General features: G+C 35.9%; 1 protein-coding gene and 1 non-coding gene across 4 annotated transcripts; one reads left to right on the forward strand and one right to left on the reverse strand.

Annotated features, from left to right (window-relative positions):
* Window positions 1-849: 849 nt before the first annotated feature.
* Window positions 850-6,618, reverse strand: LOC116000999 (putative late blight resistance protein homolog R1C-3). 3 transcript variants are annotated; one of them, XM_031240894.1, is made up of 4 exons: window positions 6,499-6,618; window positions 3,118-5,650; window positions 1,148-1,913; window positions 850-1,038 (listed from the first exon to the last, which is right to left on the reverse strand). In XM_031240894.1, exon 2 carries the CDS (start codon window positions 5,397-5,399, stop codon window positions 3,129-3,131), a length of 2,271 nt encoding a protein of 756 aa, XP_031096754.1. In that variant the 5' UTR covers window positions 5,400-5,650; window positions 6,499-6,618; the 3' UTR covers window positions 850-1,038; window positions 1,148-1,913; window positions 3,118-3,128. The 3 variants fall into 3 exon arrangements, with proteins under 3 accessions (XP_031096754.1, XP_031096755.1, XP_031096753.1); XM_031240895.1 differs by lacking the exon at window positions 6,499-6,618 and having other exon boundaries at window positions 3,118-5,170; window positions 5,277-5,335; XM_031240893.1 differs by lacking the exon at window positions 6,499-6,618 and having other exon boundaries at window positions 1,148-1,841; window positions 3,118-6,485.
* On the forward strand, window positions 6,586-6,658 carry TRNAF-GAA. The gene has a single exon. It is a non-coding gene; the product is annotated as a tRNA-Phe (tRNA).
* Window positions 6,659-23,879: the final 17,221 nt, after the last annotated feature.

Consider the following 23,879-nt stretch of genomic DNA (forward strand, 5'->3'; position numbering starts at 1 on the left):
GCAAATTTGCCACACTGCAAATCATTGCTAACCCTGAGGAAAGAAAACACTTCAAACTTTGGGAGAAGAAAGGGATTGAGTCTCACCAGCGGCAGTGTGGAAGCAACTTCTCAAAGTGAGGGGTTTTTTGTGGGCAGTGAGCAAAAGTTTAGCCTCTGTGTTCAGTTGAGTTATCATGATTTACATATTTCTAGATGTTTTGTTGGACCGAGGCGTGGGACCCTTGGGGTTGGGGATTCAACCTTTTGGGAGGAAAACACTTTAAACATCATGGTTTTATCAAAATATAAATACCTTTAATTAATGCTCATACACAATTAAGAAACTCAATCAGATGCACATTCGTGTGTTCTAAGTGAAGCCTAATGGGCTCATATAAAAAAGTTAATAAATAATTCTCACAGAAAGTTAAACTTGAAATCTTGTGATAACTAAAACAACTTGGTTGGAGTTGTCCCAGCCTCAAGTCTTCCCAACTCCAAAAAAAAAAATAGTAATTGTCATTTTCAAATCTTCCCAACTCCAAAAAAAAAAATAATAATAAATAGTAATTGTCAGTTTTTAAAATAATTTTTAAGTGTTACTTTGTATTATATTGCAAAGCCATGCATTCGATAAGCATGACTCTCTTTTTTTGGGTGACAAGAAAAATTTGTTCATGTGTTATAGCGCCTCCAAACCACACAAGAAAAAAGAAACTGCACTATGAAGACTTTGTGTAACGTAACGGGTTCAACTGAGAAAGTGTTGACAATAATGGACCTTTTGGTACGAGAATTGTTTATTATTATTATTATTATTATTATGATATGTACGGAGTATTATTATTATTTTCTTAAAAGTTAAAAGTGACGATAGATATGTTGATCATGATGTCAGTGCTAAAATTAGGCCATGTAAGTGTAACACATACACTAGCTGCTACTCACAAGGCAAGTACTGAAAATAGGCAATTTAATTGCAATACACATGTACCATTCAATTCGTTTATTTGGACAAATTAATCATTAGCCTCTTCAACTTCTTGTTTTTGGTTCACTGTCATTTGACAAAAAAAAAAAAGAAAAGAAAAGAAGTTAAGGTTGGATAAATTCAACAAAATTCATAATTCTATAAAAAAAAAGAGAGTGAGAGAGAAGAGACAAACCATGGCAAATAACAATGGGACTGAATCCAAAATAAGCCATCCGAATATCACTAACATGTTGGACATGTTCCTTAAGATGGAGGGAGCAATTTAGTAACTCAATTGACTCCAGTGTGCTTACAACTTCAAAGCCAGCTGGAATAGCTTCCAATTGTGTACATCTTTTAAGGACTAGGTGCTTAAGACAAATAAACTCATTGAACTCATTGATCTCCCAACGGACAAGGTGTTTAGCTTCAACATACAAGAATTCTAGCTTAAAGAAGCCTTTATGCAGGCTGGAGTTCCAATCTGAACCACTGGAAGCTTCTTTCAATTTTAGTACTTCAAGGTTGGGCAACATGCCAACTACGCTTATTTCACTCCACGGCAAACAAGTTCTCTTCAGTTTCAATTTCTTAATGTTGAGGTGCAACAGCAAAGACTTGAAATTCTGAAAGCCTGTTGGTGAGCCTTTCCGAAATGCAATCATTAATGTCTTGAGCTCACCCAAATAACCAAGATTACGAAGGTTATCCTCAGTTGGACTACTACTTCCCTTACCACCTCCACAAATAATCCCCAACTTTTTGACATTTGGAATCGTTGAAAACACTTCCTCTGTACAATGGTGTAGCCTCAACCAATATAATGTCTGCAACGACTCTCTAACCTCGCTAAGAGGAGGAGGATCCACCGAAAGAGAAGAGCTAACCTCCACATGCCTTATTAGTTTTGGTGTCTCCCAAATTTTAGATGGCAAACGCATCGAGCTTGCAATTGTTCCCTTATGAGACACAAGAAGTACTTGGAGATTTGGATTAGTTGACACTATATCCTCTAGACCCTCAAACCATTGTTTTACATGTACATATCTCAAAAATATTAGGTTCCCTAAATTATATCTTTCGAGGAATCGAGATGGAACAAATGCCAAAACTCTTAAAAACTTGAGAGGCACAAATTCTGATTCTGAATTTTCACAAAAGAAGAAAATAGAGCGACAAATATTTGTACCAAGCAACACGTAATAGTCGAAACCATGTATGTATAAACTTAGCCAACAACACGATCGAATTCGCAAGCACACTACTTAATGGCAATCCCACACGTTGAAGAGTATTTACCACACATAAAATGCCCTCTTTTTGAGCTTCTACTACACATACGCTATGCAAGACACTATGTATCCTACAACTCTTAATTTTTCCATCAGAACTCAAGTTGCAGATTAAGACAAAACTTCTATCAATAAGATATTCTAAACAACTATAAGGCTATAAGCACTCTCTTCTATGTTCATAGAACATGTTTGCTTCACCAATCCTTCAACAATCCATAACCTGAGAAGTGTTTTAACTTGGATTTCACTACGTTTTGGGAAGACTCCAAGATATAGAAAGTAAACTTTCAAATCTTTTGGCAATTGATAGTAAATGAGAGTACGTATATTGTGACCTATAATTCCTAATGATTCTAATTTCTTTTCAATGTTTTTCAATTCTTTTGTTGCATTTTTGCATTTAGACAGACGCTTCGCGACTACAATAATTGTAGGTGGTAGTCCATCACATTTCTCCAAAACACGGGCCAAATGGCTCCTAAATTTGTTAAATCTAGGTGCCATGTATCACGTATATTTCACAAGGTCAAAGATTAAAAGGGTGACCATCACAAATCTTAAAAAGCCACATAACATCTATATATATATATATATATATATATATATATATATATATACAAATTAAACAAGATATAAGCAAGAACAGTAGTCTGCAAAAAGTTAAGAGGAAAAGCAATTGGCAGTAACGTAATCTGTGATTCATCATAGGAATTCGCCCCATCACTGAAAATAATAATGCAAAATGTGGAACATATATGATATCAGATGAGAAGAGAAGAAGATATTTTAAACGTAAAGATTTGGCAAATAAAACAAACAATATAATAGAAGAGAAAATTAAAGAAACAGGATGATATGATACACATACCTAGGATATAGCTAGCTAAAATCATGAATCACGTCGTCGACAACAACAGTAAGTGGCGTATGGGCCGCAATGTATCGAATTAGGCGAGCACGACTGATATTGTGCTCCTCCACAGGGTTGTTTGTCTTTTTCCATAACCACTTCCGCTCCTCCTGAATCTTCATGGCAGAAGCGACAACACAAGGGGGACACTGCTCCACCTTAATTGTCTCTAGGGTGCCAATAAGATGAACTTGAAATGGGATATCTTCCAAACAATAACAACGTCTTAGGATTAGATGCTTTAGTTCTGGGAAATCGGAACTCCCGACCTCCCATTTCTGAAGATTTGTGGCCTCAATGAGCAACACTTCTAAGTCAGAAAAACGTCCAAATGATCCCCACACTTGGCCGGAGAAGGCGTTTTCTAGTTTGAGCACCTTTAAAGCTCTCAATACCCATGGAAGCTTCATCGGGAGATTAGTCCAGCTCAACCTCAACTTCTTCAACCGTGTAGGAAACACTGACCGCTCTAGATTGGTCATACTATTTGCTGGGACTATAACCTTAAGTGTCTCGAGCTTCGACAAACACCAAATATAATCCAAATTGATGGTGGGGTTTCTGCAAGGTCCAGGACTGCTACATGGCTCAAAGGCACCTTTATAGAAAACCTTTAGATATTTCAAATTTGAGAACTTCCAATACTCCTCTTCTGTAAAATGAGTTGGACTTACCCACGATAATGTTTGCAATTGCTCTATATATCTGTTTGGAGGATCCACCTCATAGTAATTGCCAAGTTCAAGATGCCTTAAATGTGGTAACTCCCAAATTCTGAATGACAAATGGAAATGGCCAGTTCTAAGTTGTGGTTCACCACCACAAACAATAATTGTCTGTAAATTCTGATTGTTTGACACTACATCGTCTAAACCCTCAAACCACGGTGGTACACATAGGTATCTCAGAAAAACTAAATCTCTTAAATGCAATGGCACTGTTTTGAAGATTTGAAGTGCACTCAAATCAACAATTCTTAATAGCTTGAAAGATACCGACTTTACATAATCTCCTTGAAAGAATAAAAGAGAGCGAGGGTTATTTGTAGTAAAGAGCGTGTAATAATCCAATCTATGTGAGTATAAACTTAACCAACGACATGAATTTACAAACATGTCTAATGGCAATCCTAAATCTTTTCGAGTATACACCGCACATAGGAGACCCTCTTTTTTAGTTTGTCTTGTACAGAAGTCCCATAAGGAACTATGTATCCAGCAAACATTAGTCATCTTATGTTCCCATTCGCTGATTGCGACTAGACCACTATGAACAAGACGATCTAAATAGCAGTAACCTTCCTCTTCCAAATCCTTCACCAACTGCCACCCAGATCCCTTACACTCCATTTGCCTCACAAATCCCTCAGCAATCCATATCTTAATAAGCCTTTTCACATTGATTTTAAAGCCTTTTGGATAGATTGCAAAATATAAAAAACAAACTTTCAAATGCTGTGGCAATTGATTGTAAGATAGAGTAAGCTTACTCAAGTGCTCGGCATCATTGTATAGAGGTCCCAATGTATCAACTTCCTTTTCAATCTTCTTCCATTCCTTTAAAATGTAACTGCATTTAGACAAACGCTCTGCAACTGCAACAATTGACCGTGGCAACCCTTCACATTCCTTCACAACATGTTGGGCGATTTCTACAAATTTTGGTGCTCTAGTAAGCTCTTTGGGAGAGAGTTTCTTGCAAAATAGATCCCAACTTCTCTTTGGATCTAATATGCACATTTTATGCACATTACCAATTGGGGCAGCATCGCTACCAACAGTATTGAACTGAGTGGTCAGCAATATACGAATTTTGAATGAATCATTAGGAAGACATGTTAGGATATTAGCCAAAGCTCGGGCGTTTGGTATATCATCCAAAACAAGAAAACACTTCTTCTCATAACTACCTCCGAAGTGCTTGTGTAATTTCTCTTTTAGTTGAGAAAGAGTGTTTCCCTTGTACTCTTGAGGCACAGTAACCCAAGCTCGAGCGTAAGTATCTGCCATATCTGAGCCATAGACTCTTTTAGCCAAAGTAGTCTTGCCAATGCCTGACAATCCTACAATTGAAACTATGTTTTTTGTCGCAGAGGTATGGAATAACATCTTTTCTACCTCATTGAAGGCGTCTTCGTTAAATTGATCCTCAAGATTTGGAGAGCATGGCGAATATGGTCCACTCAACACAACATTCTCAGGTTTCAACCAATGAATGGATGGATGAGTTTCACTGGCCATGGCCACTTCGGGTTCACTGCTTCTGCTGTTGCTGATAATCTTGGACAGCTCTTCTGCATCTTCTGCATCTTTTCGCAAGCTTTGATGGAGTTTCCCACGAGCTTTGGCTTGACACTCTCCGTCTTGGGCTAGAAGAAAGCTTCTTAGTTGTATCTCAATGTCATCTTCAGCTTTGAGCGCAAAGTCTCTGATTTTGATTTCCAAATGACGGACTGGAGCACCACCGTTGTTGTATTCCTTCTGCAGAAAGTCTTGCAAAGAAGAAAGCTTCTCAAACAGAGAATTCAATGGCTTTTCATCATGAAGAGACACTCTGGTTTGGTTTTCGGAACTCAAGGTCGATTGTTGCCATTAGAGAAGCCAATGCAACACAAGCCATCTCTCTTTCTATGTTTTTCTCTCACACTCTCTCTGTCTGATCTGTTTCTGAGTAATTGAGAATAATGTATGTTTGAAGGGCCATTAATATGGAGCTATCCTAGCAGGAATCTCATTAATTTTTACATTTTTTAATGCAATTATACAACTCAGATCAGGAAAACTGCTAAGCACATGAAAGTCCATACTGAATTAAAAGCTAGTCAACTTACTGCCCAAATTATTGAGTGAACAGAATCAGGAATCATATCTTTTGGAATTAAAAGTCAACTATTACTGTAATATTTAATCCCCTTTCAAAATGAATTCCTTGGATGCATCATTATTCATCACAGAAATTTTTATGATCAATGTTATAATCAAAATACAAATTGCCGGCTTCAAATTAAGTAAAAACAATAAATTTGTATAAAATAATCTCACAACCAGCCATAGTAAAAATCAGAAAATAAAATCAAGAATTATTAGAATAATATTAAAATTAAGCCTCAACATCCACAGGAATGCAGAAACGATCAGTGCAAAAAAACTCATAGCAAGGAAGTCTCTCTTTGAGGCAACAACTCAAACACTTGGGTGAGAAATCCAAATGGCAGAAACGAAACAAAAACAAACTGCTAATTTTCAGCGTTGCATATAATCATTTATCATCCTATTATACTCAACTTTTAAAGACTTCTTTCTAATTTTAACAATTTTCAGTATGGGACTGGACATTTACCTCTTAGGCGTCTGCAGAAGGATGAAACTAGAAAATAAATGGAAGATAGCTACTGGAATTTTGTATAAAAAAAATGTAAAATCAAGTGCGGGGATAGCTCAGTTGGGAGAGCGTCAGACTGAAGATCTGAAGGCCGCGTGTTCGATCCACGCTCACCGCATTCGTCTTCCTGATTTTGAATTGAGGAAAGCTTAGAAAAAGTTATTAGTGATGAAAAAAAAACATAATTATATTTTGATTAAATATAAACATATTTCAATTAATCAACATGTGCCCAGTTTTTATAAATATATTTATTATAATTTTATTTTGTTTTTTTTGAGTACTACTGACTCTAGTATTACCTACTGAACTCGAATCCACTCCCATTATCCATGTGGGAGTGAAAATTGGGACACCGAGTGCCACTAGACCACAAGGTCTTTGGCTATAATTTTATTTTGTTAGGGATTAAAAAGACTTCTAGAACATTACCTTGAATATGTACTAGTTAGTATAATAAATAATTCCACTACTAGAAATATATGAACTTTCAAGCACTTAAAAGTGATAAAAGATCTAGAAGTTTTGATTAGAAATGACAATTTCGACCACTTATATGGGATGTGCAAAGAGCCTTCTCGAAAATTTTGACCAATAGGCAAAATAGTCAAAATTTGTAACCACTTTTCTAGTGTTAGAGTTATTATTATTATTATTATTATTATTATTATTATTATTATTATTATTTGTTAGAAATAATATTGTAATAATTTTGATGAGGCAAATTGTAATTTTAAAAATTTCATATTTTATTTTTTAAAGTGTAGCTAGTTGACTCGGAAGTTAAAATCATGACATTAGTTGGTTCCAATTATTGATAGAGTCCATTATGTCATGAGACTTGTAAATCGTTTGCTTCCACTAGATACATGAGTATGCGTAATACATTGGACAAAACCCAGATTATCTATACTAGAAGGCACAAGTTTGAATCCCATGGCAACATTTTAAGGAGAGGAAGTCCGGAAAGACTAACTCCACACCATACGCTACACAAAGCAAAGAAGTAATACATATATTATATTGGTGATATTAACTAATAAGTTGATATGGAGCATTTGTTAAAGGCTTGAGCATCACACTTATTGGTCCAGCGTTTAGATCCCATTAGCAACATTTTAGTCCTCTCACGACAAAATTTTTGAGAGGAAATCAACTTGGAATAGTCAACTTATGGAGCTAGTCAAGTCAAAGAGAGCTACTTGGAGAGTAACTCTTGAAGACTTATGCGCATATACGTCACAACATCTACAACACGCGTGAAGAACAAAGTGGAGCATGATATGGACTTTGAGTGGAACTTATACTTAGCCAATTTTCAAGTTCCATATATATTTTGAAGGTCCAGTACGAGAAGCCATGAACTAGATGAATTTGAAGATGATGATTTTCTAAAGATCATTATTCATACTCAAGCAAGAATCACCCGGAAAATATTTATGCACCTAGGTGCACCTAGGAATGACCACGATTCGGTTCGAACCGTCTGGTTCGAACCAAACCGTGCACTGTTGGAACCAAACTGGAACCGGAACTGTACGGACTTTCCGGTTCCAGTTCAGAACCGAAACCCATAAGATTCCGGTTCCGGTTCCATGATATTTGGAACTGGAACCGCCGGTTCCGATTCCAAACCGTGCATAACTTATATATTATATATTATATATACTAAATAACGAAATAACATATTATATATATATTATAATATATATTATATATACTAAATAACATATATTATATATTATATATTATATATAATATATATTATATTATATATTATATATACTAAATAACATATATTATAATATAATATATATTATATTATTTAATATGTTAGAGGAGATAGCGCTGCGTCACCTAAAATTCTAAAAAAAATAATAATAATAATAATAGAAGTCCGGTTAGAACCGGCGGTTCTAACCGGAACCGCTGGTTCTAGAACCGGACTATAACCGTCCACATAAGGTTCCGGTTCCGGTTCCGGCTATTTTGGAACCGCAAACCGGCGGTTCTGAACCGGAATCGGACCGGAACCGAACCTTGGGAACCTCTAGGTGCACCTAGTTATAACGTTAGGTGCAACTACATCCTAGAGACGTGGTGCGCTACGATTCATTTTCAATATTCTCATAGACGTCCCGTACGCACCTGAACACGATCATATATATATATATATATATATATATATATATATATGCACTAAAAGATAAATTATATGCACTCAAAGAAGGAATAATATACGCCTGAAAAAAATACACTCAAAGAAAAAAACAAAAAGAAAATGAACTTACAATAAATTACCATAATACCACCGTAGTATTTTTTTTTTTAAGTTTTATTCATTCTTAAATGTTGATTTGGATAAGATGAATGACTGAGATTTAACCCTTTTTGTTTTACCTAAGAGCTTCTTCGCATTTTTTAAAATTTTTTATTTTTGTGGAGTACATTTATTAGTCCCTTCATATTTTTTCCTGATGATTGAACAGATTGGTGCACGATGAAACGCAGTTGTATATATTGCCTTGCACAATGCAGACCTGGAAACTGTGCGTAAAATCCTCCAAAATAAATACTAGGTGATCAAACTTGTCAATCACTCAATTGTAAATATTTAGTCCAAATATGTATATATAAAAAAAAGTGTGTGTTCATCAGTCTTTAATTAAGAATAAATGATGTTTTATTACATTTTTTACTCACTTGGAATTGTTTCACCTGGAAAAAATTAAACAACGAAAAATGGAGGACTCCCTCATATCATTCTTCTGACTCTTCTGTTTTTATATACTGGTTCAATGAAACAATAATGCAAAATGGATCCAAAAACATGAAAAACTAGGTGAGTAAATGAAATAGAGAAAATTACATTTTTAGTCCTATGACTATAGAACCCTTGTTAATTGCAACATCTAATTTTAAAAACTAACGAATTAGTCCTTTAACTACGTTTTTTTTTTATAAATTTGATCCTCCCGGCCAAATCACGGGTCACTTATTGCCGGAAAGTTGTAACTGATTTTATAAGAGGGGCATTTTGGCCTTTTCATCCTCTGTTCTTCTTCTCCAAAGTCCAATTTGCGATGCCAGAACTGTGAGGCCATTTTCCGTGTTGATTTCGTTGGGTTGGTTGCTGCTTTCCCGGTGGTCTTGGCTGTTAGCGGTGGCGCCACCTCTTCCCCCCTCCGCCATCGCCGCCACCGCCACCCAAGGAAAAAAACCTCCATTTTAACACGTTGACACCTTGAACTGCTCTAAATGGTTTTCTTGATCACAAAAACAAAACACAATCATTAATTTTTTTTTTAAAAAAAAAAGAGCACAAAATTTGTTTCTATCTATCTATAATTCTATATTTATGTGGCCTGGGGTTGGGGAAGTGACTGAATCTGCAGAAGAAATGAAAAATTGCAGCTTTTCTCTTGGATAGAACAAAGTGAGATGAGAAGACTTTAGAGAGAGAGAGATTTTGGAGGGGGTGTGGTTTGTTGGTGACGGGAACATTTTTTTGAAAACAGACAAAGACTTCATTAATAAAGGTCTGCAGACAAAGAGCTTACAATGAAAGAGGGCGGGAGGTCAGTCCACACCCTGCGAACAGACATAGAAAGGGATTCCCGGGCTAACAAATGGGCAATCCGGTTCGCTGAACGCTTAACAAACGAGATAGAGACATCGTTAAGAGATGATAATAAATATTTTACATCATGAAGAATGAGATCAAAATGAGAATCAAATGAAGGATTTTTGAGACTTTGGAGGATCTGTAGAGCATCAGTCTCCAGGAGGCAGTGAGAAAAGTGATTGTCCTTAAGCCAACTAAGGGCTTCTCGAACAGCCATTGCCTCCGCTTCCTTAACTGAGTAAAGGCCACACCAAGGGAGGCTAGCTGCTGCTTTGAAATCACCATGGTCGTCTCGAAGAATCCAACCGAAGCCCATACGTCCTCTGGAAGTGTTGACAGCTGCATCCACATTAAGCTTGAGCCAACCTTGAGGTGGTTTTCTCCAACTGGTAGTGAAGGACTGCTGGGATTGTGGGGAGAAAATATCTTGCACAGTAGTCCATTCGTATAGGTGAGCTTTGGCTTTTTCCACAATGATTGCAGGCGTGAGGGAGACATTGTTCCAGACCTTTTCATTCCTAGCAAACCAAAGATACCAGCAGATCATAAGCATCAAATTGCACTTGGACTTCTCAAGATTTTTACTATTCTGCACGAACCAGTCACCCAAGGAGGTTGCTGCCGAGGAAGAGATGTTGATGTCAGAGAGGTTCCAGCAAAGTGAAGCAAAGGGGCAGTGAGCCAGAAGATGCAAGATACTCTCATCTGAATTATGGCACATTCGGCAGAGGGTATCACAATTCACCCTTTTTGCACGCAGAAGATCACCCGTGGGGAGACACGAGGAGCATGCTTGCCACATAAATGTTTTCACTTTTGGTGGGATTCTACATTTCCACATAGCTGCCCAGTCTTTTTTAGTATCAGCTGAATGTTCCCCCAGGATAGCCCTATAACAGCTTTTGACTGTGAAATGTCCGCGTTCCTCACACATCCATATTAGTTTGTCTTCTCTATTGGAGATGGACAGAGGTATATTGGATATGAGAGCCACGTCCCTGCGATTGAAAATTTCCTGAATGATCTCTGTGTCCCAGCATTTGGAATGAGAGGTGAAGAGAGAAGCCACATTAGCATCCTGCATGAAAGGGTAAGGTGCAGTGGTGATAGATGGATTTGAGTTATCCGGCAACCATTTATCCTTCCAAATTTTAACCGTGTTACCAATGCCAATTCTCCAACGGCTGTGACGCCTAATGATATCCTTAGCAGTCAAGAGGCTATTCCAGATGTACGATGGATTGCTACCGGTTCGAGCATCGAAGAATGAGGTTCCAGGATAGTATTTTGCTTGGTAAACTCTCGCGACCAATGAGGTCGGATGTTGGATGAGCCTCCAAGCCTGTTTACAAAGAAGTGCAGTATTAAACAAATCAAACCTCCGGAAGCCTATACCTCCCCAATCTTTGGGAGCACACATATTGGACCAAGCTTTCCAACGAATGCCTTTCCTGCTACCGTATTCAGCCCCCCACCAAAAAGCATTAATGGCACTTTCAATCTCCCTTATGATGTCCTTTGGAATGTGGAAAACACTCATGGCATAAGCTGGAAGTGCTTGAATAACACTTTTGATAAGAACCTCTTTACCAGCTTTTGATAGGAACTTGTGATCCCAGCTATGAATCTTATTGAGAACTTTGTTTTTCAGGAAGCCAAGAATCTCTTTCTTGCTTCTGCCAATTAGAGAGGGTAATCCGAGGTATGTACCAGAATTTCCTACACCTTCAACACGAAGAATATTGCAGATGGAGGCTCTCAAGTTATCTGTGACATTTGGACTGAAAAAAAGTGAAGATTTATTAAAATTGACAAGCTGTCCAGATGCCGAAGCATAATCATCAAGAATGAGCTTCAATGCCTGAGTTTCGGTGATTGTAGCCTTACAAAACAGAAAACTGTTATCTGCGAATAGAAGATGGGAGATTTTTGGGGCTCCACGAGCAATTTGAATGCCATGAAGGAGGCCTTTTGATTCAGCATTTTTTATCATAGCGCTCAAACCTTCAGCGATGATAATGAACAGATATGGTGAGATTGGGTCACCCTGTCGAAGACCTCTGGTTGGTAAGATAGGGCCAATAAGATTACCATCATGAGCAATATGATAGTCCACTGTAGAAACACACTTCATGATTAGAGAGATCCATTTATTGTCAAAGCTGAATTTGTGAAGCATAGCCTGGAGAAGGGGCCATTCCACGCGGTCAAAAGCCTTACTCATGTCGAGCTTAAGAGCGAGAAAGCCATCCATGCCTTGTCTCTTGCGTTTCAGATACTGATGAGTCTCAAAGGCTACCATGATATTGTCTAATATGAGTCTTCCGGGCACAAACGCACTCTGATTTTCTGCAATTACCTTGTCCAAGAGAGATTTCAATCGGTTTGCCAACACCTTGGATACTATCTTGTAGGCCACATTGCAAAGGGCAATGGGTCGGAGATCGCCCATGGTTTCCGGAGTGGTCTTTTTTGGAATTAGGACGATGTGTGTACTATTAAGACCCTAAGGCAGCTTTCCAGAAACAATAAAGTCATTGCATAGATAGGTAATGTCTTTCCTAATAATGTCCCAAAACGCCTGATAAAATCCGGGATTGAACCCATCCGGCCTTGGGGATTTGTCGGGGTGCATTGAGAAAACAGCTCGTGTTACTTCCTCACCATTGGCAGGGCGTAAGAGAAGCAGGTTCTGATCATGAGTGATTTTTGGTTGAATACAGTTGAGCACAGGACTAGGGTCACCAGCAGCTGAAGAAAAAAGAGTAGAGAAATAGTCAAGAATTACCTCGTTGAGAGCTGGTCCCTTCTCAACCCAATCATCGGCGTTGTTTTTGAGCTTGTTGATGGCATTATGTCTTCTTCTTTTTGTGACTGACTTGTGGAAGAAGCTAGAATTTATATCTCCGTTTTTGTGCCAGAAAGCTTTCGCTCTTTGTTTCCAATATGTGTTCTGCTGATGGAGGAGGTGGATGCAGTTCTTCTGGGCAGTTGAGAAGGCAAGAACGCCATTGTTGTCTGATCTATGTCTAAAAGTGTCCATATGTCTGAAGCATTGGTTGATTTTAGGCTGGAAGTCAGATGTCAATCTTCTGCCCCAATCCCATAGGGCCTTGCTGCAAGAATTGAGTCTGATGATAAGATTTGCGCCACGAGAAGAATGCCAGGATTCTGCAACAAGTGTTCTGCAATCAGATTCTTTGAGCCATAGATTTTCGAACTTGAACTTGGGTTTTCTTTTGCTCTTGACAGTGGGAATCGGCTACATGATTACAGGTAAATGGTCGCTGACCGGGGTGATAACCGATTCAGCTACAGCTCTGTCAAAAAGCTCCAACCAGGACTGGGAGGCAAGGACACGGTCGAGACACTCCTGGACCCAGTGAGGGGTGCCTCTGCCTCTATCCCATGTGAATTTGTGACCATGAATTTCAAGGTCAGATAACCCGGAGCTATTGATTGCGGAGTTAAAGCCGTCCATGAGCCAGCGAGGCTGTGGGTGTCTTCCAATCTTTTCACTAGGACTTCTTATGTCGTTAAAGTCACCCATAATGACCCATGGTAGACTGTTGTCCGTAGAGAGATTGCGAAGAAGTTGCCATGAGTTGCACCTCTTGGATCTTTCGGGATGGCCATAGAAGCCGGTGAATTTCCATGGGTTAGGAATGTTTGGGAGGGTTAGGTTGACATCAATGTGATTGGGGGAATAGCTCTGTATAGCAACTGAGATGTTTTCTGCCCACAAAAGGGCCAAGCCCCGCTATGTCCCATGCAATCTACGACAAAGGAACCAGGGAGGCCCAATTTGGATTTAAGGGATTGGATTTTACTGGAGGTTTGGAGAGTTTCCATGAGAAAAACAAGAATGGGTTTCTTATGGTGGATCAAGTCCACAAGGAATTGAACTGTTGCAGGGTTCCCAAGCCCGCGACAGTTCCAAGCAATAAGACTCATTGATCTAGGCGGGCCTGATGCGTAGGACCCGCCTCTAGCAAGTTTAAAGACCCGTCAGGAAAGGTGAAATCATCCTGATGAATAGTGAAATTAGTAACATGGACCGGCCCAAAGTCCATTTTCTTTCTTTTGAGCCCAATGATATCAGTACTAGGACCGATTGGAGACCCATTGTCTGTGGGGTCAGCGCACGGGGCGGGAGACCTAACATCGATCTGCATTAAATTCTTACCACGCGTAGACAGGTGGTCATTAATGCGGTGCACGGCTCCATGCTGAGTGACTGGAGACAAAGTGGTGGACTGATCCATCTGTTGTGCAGTTTCCTCGTTGGGAATGTCTGTTTGAGTTGAGGAATTGTCAGTAGCAAAAGTGTTCTTTTGCCTTTCTCCTTCTATTTGTGATTCTCCATCAGGTTTCCGGCGGGGAAGTTCGGGGAGTATCCACCGTTGGCCGGCGCAGGGTTGGGATCTCCGACCAGTTGCCCTGAATTCAGGACCATATGCCCTCTCAATGTTTCCAGTGTTCGAATCGAAGAGAATGTCGCAGGAATTCTCATTGTGGCCGATCAGTCCGCATAGGAAGCAGAAGGTTGGGAGCCTTTCGTATTTGAACTCGATGTAGAAAGGTTCACTCCTTGAAGGTTTAACTTTCATCTTCCTTTTGAGGGGTTTTGATATATCCATTTGCACTCTCACCCGCATGAAATCTTTCTAGAGTCCCTCTGAGCTCACTGTGTCAGTTGATATGAAAGAGTCAAGGAAAGCACCTATCATTTCTGCAGTTTTCTTGGTTTGCATGCTCGTAGGAATGTTATAAGCTTGAACCCAAAAGTCAGCATGGATGAGTTGGATGCCATGGGGGAGGTATTTGGTTCGATTTGTTTTAGGATGAGGAGGCTTTGTTCATAACACCAGGGGCCGTTGTTGAGCACCTTCCGTATATCAACTTCATGAACAAAGTAGAAGAGGAAAAGGTTGGTAGAGACTTCCTTGGCCATCATACCTTTCTTAGGTCTCTAAACTGATGCCATTGTGTCTTTTAGGTAGTTGAAGCGGGTGGTTTTCTCTGTGAGGAGCTTCCCGACCAGGATGAAAGGGGTTTCAACGAGAAGGTCAGAACTGTCGCCATCTTCAATGGGGAACTCCACTTCCTCCTCGTCTCTTAGGGACATTGCTTCGTATTCTTGAGCTAAATCTGCCGCGTGGTTGCTGCTGGAAGCCATAGTGGGGGACGGATGGTATGGGGCAGGGTGTGTGAAAGATTGGTGTAAGGGGAGAGTGGAGATGATGTAAATGGGACAGGGGTTAAAAGTTGAGTGTTGGTTAATAAAGGAGATTGGTGAGAATAATAAAGATTCTGGGAATTGAAGCAGGGGTATGGAATCTGAACAATAATGGTGGAGATTCGGGGAGAATCAAGTAGGTGGAGAAGGAATTAAAGCTCATCAATGGGGATGAGAGGGAGGAGCTCATCACCTGGATGAGAGAAAAACTTTTTAACCAAGTTAGGCATTTGGTACTTGGTGACGGGAACATTTAAGAGACAGTAGAAGAAGTTAGAGCATAAGTGGGGATATTTCACGATTATTGAGGAGTTTTTGTAAGTGTGATTAGGAAAGAGAAAATGGGGAAGGAGGAATAAAAAAAACAAAACAAAATTGAATTTTAAAAAAAATAAATAAATGTTAATGTCAGAGGCGCGCCTGCGTGCACGGCATGCGCCCGCTGGGCGCATAAAGTGACAGCCACGCGTAGCATTAATGGCAGTGGGTCCCATTTGCAGGAAGGCTTATTTCTTCTCTCTCACCTCTCTCCTCCAAATGGCATTAATTTCTAACATTAACTCCCCAATATGCATCAATGTGGATGCTCTTAGTAGTGTAGAATTAGAGGTCTGCCACGCCACCATGGCCTAAAAGCAACAGAAGAAGCAACAGCAATTGCAGCCTCCAACGTCCAATCTGCGAGGCCAGAACTGTGAGGCCATTTTCAACGCCGCTGGATTCCATTTTCAACGAATGCGAGGGCAGAACTATGACCCATCCGAGGAGGTGAAATTGGAGGTCGGAATGGTGAACAGAAATTGAAACGAAGGACATATGAGAAGAAGAACAGAGGATAAAAAGAACAAAATGCCCCTCTTATAAAATCAGTTATAACTTTCTAGCAATAATTGGCCAGTGATTTGGCCAGGAGTGCCAAATCTGTTAAAAAAGACGTAGTTAAAGGACTAATTTGTTAGTTGTTAAAGTCAGATGTTACAATTAACAAAGGTTCTATAGTCATAGGATCAAAAGTGTAATTTTCTCAAATGAAATATTAAACATATTTTGGAAACAAAATAAACAAAAGGCGTTTTGAGAATAGGCGTCCCAGCTTTGGGAAATGACTGCTCTTGGTCACCCATTTCTCAAGACTTTTGGCTTCAAGTGACAACTCTACTAGTGCACAGAATCCTCCTTCAAGTACTTCCCACACTCTACTATAGAAAACATTTTCTAGTTTCAGCAACTTATGCTTGGGCAACTGCCCAATTACCCTTAAAACCTTCACGGAAAAATTAGTCCCACACATTATTAGAGACTCGAGCCTTAACAAATCCTCAAAATTCTTCAAAAATGATGGTCCAATTTTTGCAACATCCACGGCTTCAACCAGGCTCAATGACGTCTTTATAGAGAATTTTCAGTTTTCTTATGCTTGAAAACCTGCAATAATACACTTCTTTCCTGAAATGAATTGGCTTCATACAAACCAATGTTTGCAAGTTCTCTTTAACTATTTTTGGAGGATCTACCATATACATATCCCAAGTTTAAGATGCCTAAAATGTTGTAGCTCCCAAATTTTGGAAGACAAATGAAGAGTAGGCGCTCCAAGTTTTGATTGATCAAAGCGGGAAACAATAAGTGTTTACAAATTCAAATTAGTTGATACTACATCATCAAGACTCTCAAACTATTGTGGTACCAATAGATATCTTTAAAAAAACTAAATCCCCCAAGGGCAATAGCACTCCTTTGTGTATTAGAGATTGACTGAAATCTAAAATTCTTAAAATGTTTGAAAGGTACAAACATTTCAAAATGAGTAAAAGGGAGTGATGGATATTTTAACTAAACAATACATGATAGTCCAAACTATGTGATCGCAAACTAAACCAGCAACACGAATTTGCAAGTATGTCTGACCATCCAATATATTGTCAAGTATTTATAGCACATAAAAGACCATCTTTTTGAGTTTCTCGTACATAAAAGCTATATGTATATGTTAATATGTATCTCACAAGTATTTGGTCTAAAAGCTTTCTCCTTACTATTCTCACTAGTCCTCTACTTATAAGATCCAATAAATACATGTAACATATACTATGTATCTTCTAATGGAAGACACGCTAGTGGCTTCATATATCCCTTAGCAATTCATAACTTAATAAATGATAAGTCTTTTCACCTGGATTTCATTATTTTTTGAAAAGATCATAAAATATAAAAAGCAGACTTTTGAATGTTGTGGCAAACGATTGTTAATGTCGGTGAGCTTACTTGAGTGTTCTATATCTATATCTTTAGATAAGCGGGTTTGAACCTGGGTGGTGAGGCTTTGATTCTTTGGACTGAAAATATTTAACAAAGTATAGAACAGATATTACCTCTGTTTGGCAGAGCTTATTTAGGAGCTTATAGCTTATTTTAAGCTACTAATAAGCTATAAGTTCTGTTTGGTGATGTTCTCAAAATAAGCTAGTAGTTTAAAATATGAGCTTATTTTGAAACACTACTTTAGGTAGCTTTTCAAAAATAAGCTAGTAGCTTATTAACTTTTTTTTCCATCTTTATTCTTATTATTTTAAATAAATGACCACCTTTACCCCTCTCAATTAAAACTCTTTTGGCATTTTCTGTTCAATATGTTTTGTTGTAATTTCAATTTGACATTTGTGTTTGAACAGTAACTTTTGTATGAACTAATTTTATGGATTATAAACATTTTGTTTTACTTTATATATTTTCAAATATATGTTCTTACTTTATATTTTATTAAAATATATTGATTTCATTATTTTATATTTTAATATGTAAACAAATGTATTTAAATTAAAAACTATTTAAATTTTATAAAGATGCCCTTTTTAGTCTTTTTACATTTATTATCTTATCAAAAAGTTAACTTTACCAAACACTTTTAAGCATAACAGTTAGCTTCACAGCTCTTCAGATTTCAGCTTCGAACTTTTAGTTTTTCAGCTTTCAGCTACCTTTTTAGTTAGGTTTGCCAAACATAGCCATTATCTTATAAAGAATTAAGAGTATTTAAAAAAAAAAACAAATATTATTAGTTTATTACATCAAATCTATCATATCTAAATTCATATAATTCACAATGACGACCAAGACTAGGAAACCAAAAATCACAAATATTCTAACATCGAATCTATCATATCTAAATTCATATAATGCACAATGACGACCAAGACTAGGAAACCAAAAATTACAAATATTATAACATCGAATCTATCATATTTAAATTCATATAATGCAATTATAACATCGAATCTATCATATTTAAATTCATATAATGCACAATGACGATCGAATCTATCATATTTAAATTCATATAATGCACAATGACGACCAAGACTAGGAAACCAAAAATTACAAATATTATAACATCGAATCTATCATATTTAAATTCATATAATGCAATTATAACATCGAATCTATCATATTTAAATTCATATAATGCACAATGACGATCGAATCTATCATATTTAAATTCATATAATGCACAATGACGGCCAAGACTAGGAAACCAAAAACTTATGAATGAAGAAAAATAATTTAGTCGTATTGATGGTAATATAAATGTAAGTTTGAAGTTGATTGGTTGTTTGATTTGTCAAATAAGTAGGACAAGTTTTTAATCATAATCATATTTAATTATATACGTAGTTTGGAGCGGCAAATTATTGTCTGAACCACGGTACAAATTGACGTCATATTGATGTAATTAAAAAAATTCCTTGCTTTCTTTGCACGCGTTTAGAATAATGAACATTTTGGACTAAGATAATGTATTTTATGAGTTATAATAATTTACTTTATATGTGTTAGAATAATATATAAATTTTATGGGATAAGAATATATTTTATGAGTTAGAATAATGTACTTTATGTATTAGAATAATGTATCTTATGAGTTAAAAAATGTATAATATACTTTATGTGTTAGAATAATGAAATCTTTGAGTTAACATAATGTATTTAATGGTCAAAATAATGTACTTTATGTGTTTTTAGTCCGTGATCCACACAACTGTGTTGACCACAGTTCACGCAATAATGATTGGACCCGCTAGGGGTGAAAATCCAATCTAATTCAATCCTTTAAAGACGAATTAGACACGGATAGGATGTGAACTTTTAAATTTAAGAAATAAAAGAAATTATAATACAAGATTTCAAGCATTCAACCAAGTCACAATTTTTCAAGCATTCAATTAAAAAAATCTTGTTTTAAAATAGAAATCATAAATTTAAAATTTAAAAAATATAAAAATCTTCATTCATTTCCAATTCTTTATTAATCTTCAATGCAGTGTTGGTACTTGTAATTGTGACACTGTGAAGAGGAACAAATTTGATTTGAAAAACGAAGAATGCTAAAGTCATAAATAACAGTTGAGAAAGCTAAGAGCGACCTAAACTCTATGCTAAGTATAAAAAAAGTTAAAAAATTAAAATTGAAATATAATTTTTGATTTACTACATCCCCGCCATAGGACACCATATATCGCAAATTTTACTGTGTACCGTGGTCCACAAAGTATGGTAGTCTAGGTATCAAAACGGTGCCGTTTCTTTTAATGAAAAGAAATGGCACTCGTTCCGCGCCATTCCACAAAAAGTAACTATGTGTGTATAACATATTCAGTTTCATTGTATATACACTGCAGTTCCCTCTCAATATAACTCCCATTTTATTTTGATACTACAGTTTCATTCGATATTATACAACCAAATATGTGAAACTGTTATTCAATTTTATTTTATATATACTATAGTTTCATTACAACGCAACTACAATATCATTTCGATATAACTACAATTTCATTGGACAATATATACTCAAATATGTGAAACTGTTATTCAGTTTCATTTTATATACACTGCAGTTTCCTTTCAACACAACTACAGTTTCATTTCGAAATAACTACAGTTTCATTCAACATTATACACTCAAATATGTGAAACTGTTATTCAGTTTCATTTTATATACACAATAGTTTCATTACAATACAACTACAGTATCATTTCGATATAACTACAGTTTCATTGGATAATATATACTCAAATATGTAAAATTGTTATTTAGTTTCATTTTTTATACTTTACAGTTTCCTTTCAATACAACTATAGTTTCATTTTGATATAACTACACTTTTATTTGATAATATAAAAACACATGTGATGCAGTATCATTTGATATAAACTGTAGTTTCATTTATGGAGCTCCGTTAAGATGTGACGTCAGCTGTTTCTTTATTTAAAGAAACAATGCCGTTTTTGGACCATGATCCACAAAGCTCCATGGTCCATGATATAACGTTTGACTATATATAGAGCAAATTAGTGGAGCACACTGAATGTGACATTTTATATCGTGGACCAGGGTTCACAGTGCATTGTGAACCCTGGTCCAATACATAGAATTTGATTCTATAATACACAGAATTAATGCTCATAATACACGTACACATAAATATGATATAATGAACATGAATTAAACACTTCACATAATACACATAATTCATGTTCATAATACATACACATAAACATCGTATAATGAACATGAATTAAACACTTAACATAATACACAGAATTCATGTTCATAATGCACAAAATTCATGTTCATCATATCGTGTTTATGTGTATGTGTATTATGATCATGAATTCTATGTATTGGATCAAGATCCACAATGCACTAGGGACCCTGGTGGCCTGGTCCACGATATAACGATCGATGTCAATCTTAGCTCAAAACTAATGAGGTGCCGGGATAAGACAGCAAAATTTTAGAATTGGAGCCAACAAATTTAAGTCTAATAAAAAAATTAGGTTAATAGCTCGAAACAGATAAACCTAATGACCCAAATGGGCTAGCCCGAAATTGAGTGGACTAGCCCGATAACTCGAGCTACTTAAGACTATTCTTTATCTCACAAGTGATATGAAACAAAATATACAAAGGGTTTAAACTTATATTTGGTATTTTTAAATTAAATATGTAAAAATAATTTTTTTAAAAATATATTAATAAATTTATTACAACATAAACGTTTTTTTTAAATGAAAAATAAAAAAAAAACTTATTATAACTATTATATATATTAGTGTAAATTATTATTTATTTTTAATTAAAATTTTAAAATGGAGTTTAGATTGATTAAATGATGTATACATTTATATTTATTAGTATAAATGCATTAGTTTATTAAAATTAAAATTTTACAATATTAATTATTTAAAAATGTCAAAAAATTTAATTTCTAGCTCCCTTATAGTTATATATGCCTGACTACTCTCTTTTCTTATTTGATTGAGATTATGAAATGTTTAGACCTTTGAAAAGTATTTAAAAATTTTAGATTTGAGTAAATCTCTATTATTGAAAAGAATGTCATTTGAGGATGAAACTAACAACTTTTAAACAAGTCGGTCATAATTTTAATTTTTTTTAGTACTATTGAGTCTATTACATTGTAGTATCTGTTCATATATACTTTATTAATAGTTATTTTAGTATAATAATGAAATTAAATATTACTATATATTTATTATTATTATTATTATTATTATTATTGTTATAAAGTAATACTTGCATTAAATTATGACATAATGATAAAAACTTGTGTGAGACCGTCTCATTAATCCTTATCCATGAAATGGGTCGGATCAAAATAAAAATGTAATACTTTTATGAAAACTGAAATAATAATTAGGAATAAAGTGTTTATTAATTACTTATATGAAAAAGTAATTAATACTTTTGAAGAAAAATGTAATAATTTTACATTTCGATTTAAAAGTATTACATTTTTTCTTCATAAGTATTACATTTTCTTTTAGGAAAAATTGTAATATATGTCCTCACAAATATGTCAATTATCAATGTTATCCTTGAATTTTAGTGGTGTTAATGTTACCCCTCAATTTTCAAAACGTGACATTTATTTCCCCTCCTCTAATAGGAAGGAGAAATATTGTTACCGGCGAAAAAAGGAACAAACGAAGTAAGAAAAATGGAGGAAGAAAAACGTGGTCTTTGAACAGAAAAAATGGCGTGTAACCACATTTACACCACTAATACTTCAAGGGACGACAATATATGTCATGTTTTAAAAATTGAGGGGCAACATTTACACCACTAATAATTCAGGGGTGACATTGATAATTGACATATTTGTGATGGACATAAATTACAATTTTCTCTTTTTTTTTTTTTTTTTAATAAGTAACAAGCACTTGCCAATATTACTTATAAGGGAAAATGTAGTACTTTTTATAAAAAAATGTAATACTTTTATATCAAAATGTAAAGATATTACACTTTTCCTTATAAGTACCAATTAATTTATTCATGATTAATATTATAATTTTCAGTATAAATATTACATTTCGATATCGACTCGATCAAACCCAATCTGTCTCACAAATAAATATATGTTAGACGATCTCACACAAGTGTGACCCTAAATATAAATATGAGAGCAAAAAAATTTTTTATTTATTTTTGTTATAGATGTAAATAAATATTTAAAAGACAGGTCTCGTGTGAGACGGTCTCACTAGTCTTAATTTGTAAGAGGAGTAGAATTTAATAAAAATGGATAATAACAAAAATATAGATATAATAAATACTTTTATCCAATTTACATGAAATAATATTACTAATGAGACCCAAATTCTTTTGACCTCCGCACATCTCTTGGGGGGTGTTTGCTAACCCGGAAAATGATTTTCGGAAATTATTTTCCAAACTTTGGTGTTTGGCAACCTCCGGAAAATGTGATTAGCGGAAAAATGGTTTCCGTTGACCACGAAAAATGACTTAATTTTTTTGAAAAATGACTTTGCACAGAGAGAGTCGTCCCTCTTCAGTCCGGCGAGGTTTCCGTCGGAAACTAGTCCGCCAGCTCTTGTTTTCAGCACGGCCAGAAACCAGAGCAGCGACAACGGCTCTGGTTTTCGCCAAAACTAGAGCAGCGAGTTCTTGTTTTTTTTTTAAAAAAAATTATTTATAATAAATATTATTAGTTTATATATTATATATTTTAAATAAAATAATAAATATATATAATAATACATTTCTACTCATTTTTCGAAAAAATAAACTAAACAATTTCAGAATGCAATCAAACACTGAAAATGAAACCATTTTCCAGAAAATATTTTCCAAAAGTTTTTTTCCTACTTTTCAAACACACCCTTAAATTAAACCTTGCCTTATTTAAGCTCGTGCTGACACATGCATTCAGTAGTTATACCGCGGACCATGGTCCACAATACCCATATACTACAGTTGTGTTGAACAGATACTGCAGTTGTGTTGAAAGCAAATTGCAGTTGTGCGGAACAGATGCCGTTTCATCCATCTGAAATTGCAGTTGTATTGAACGGATACTGCAATTGTGTTGAGCGGATGAACGACCTCTGTTCCGCGCAACTACAGTTTCCTTTCAACACAATTGCAAT

Source organism: Ipomoea triloba, chromosome 13, assembly GCF_003576645.1.
Source record: "Ipomoea triloba cultivar NCNSP0323 chromosome 13, ASM357664v1".
NCBI classification, from domain to species: Eukaryota; Viridiplantae; Streptophyta; class Magnoliopsida; order Solanales; family Convolvulaceae; genus Ipomoea; species Ipomoea triloba.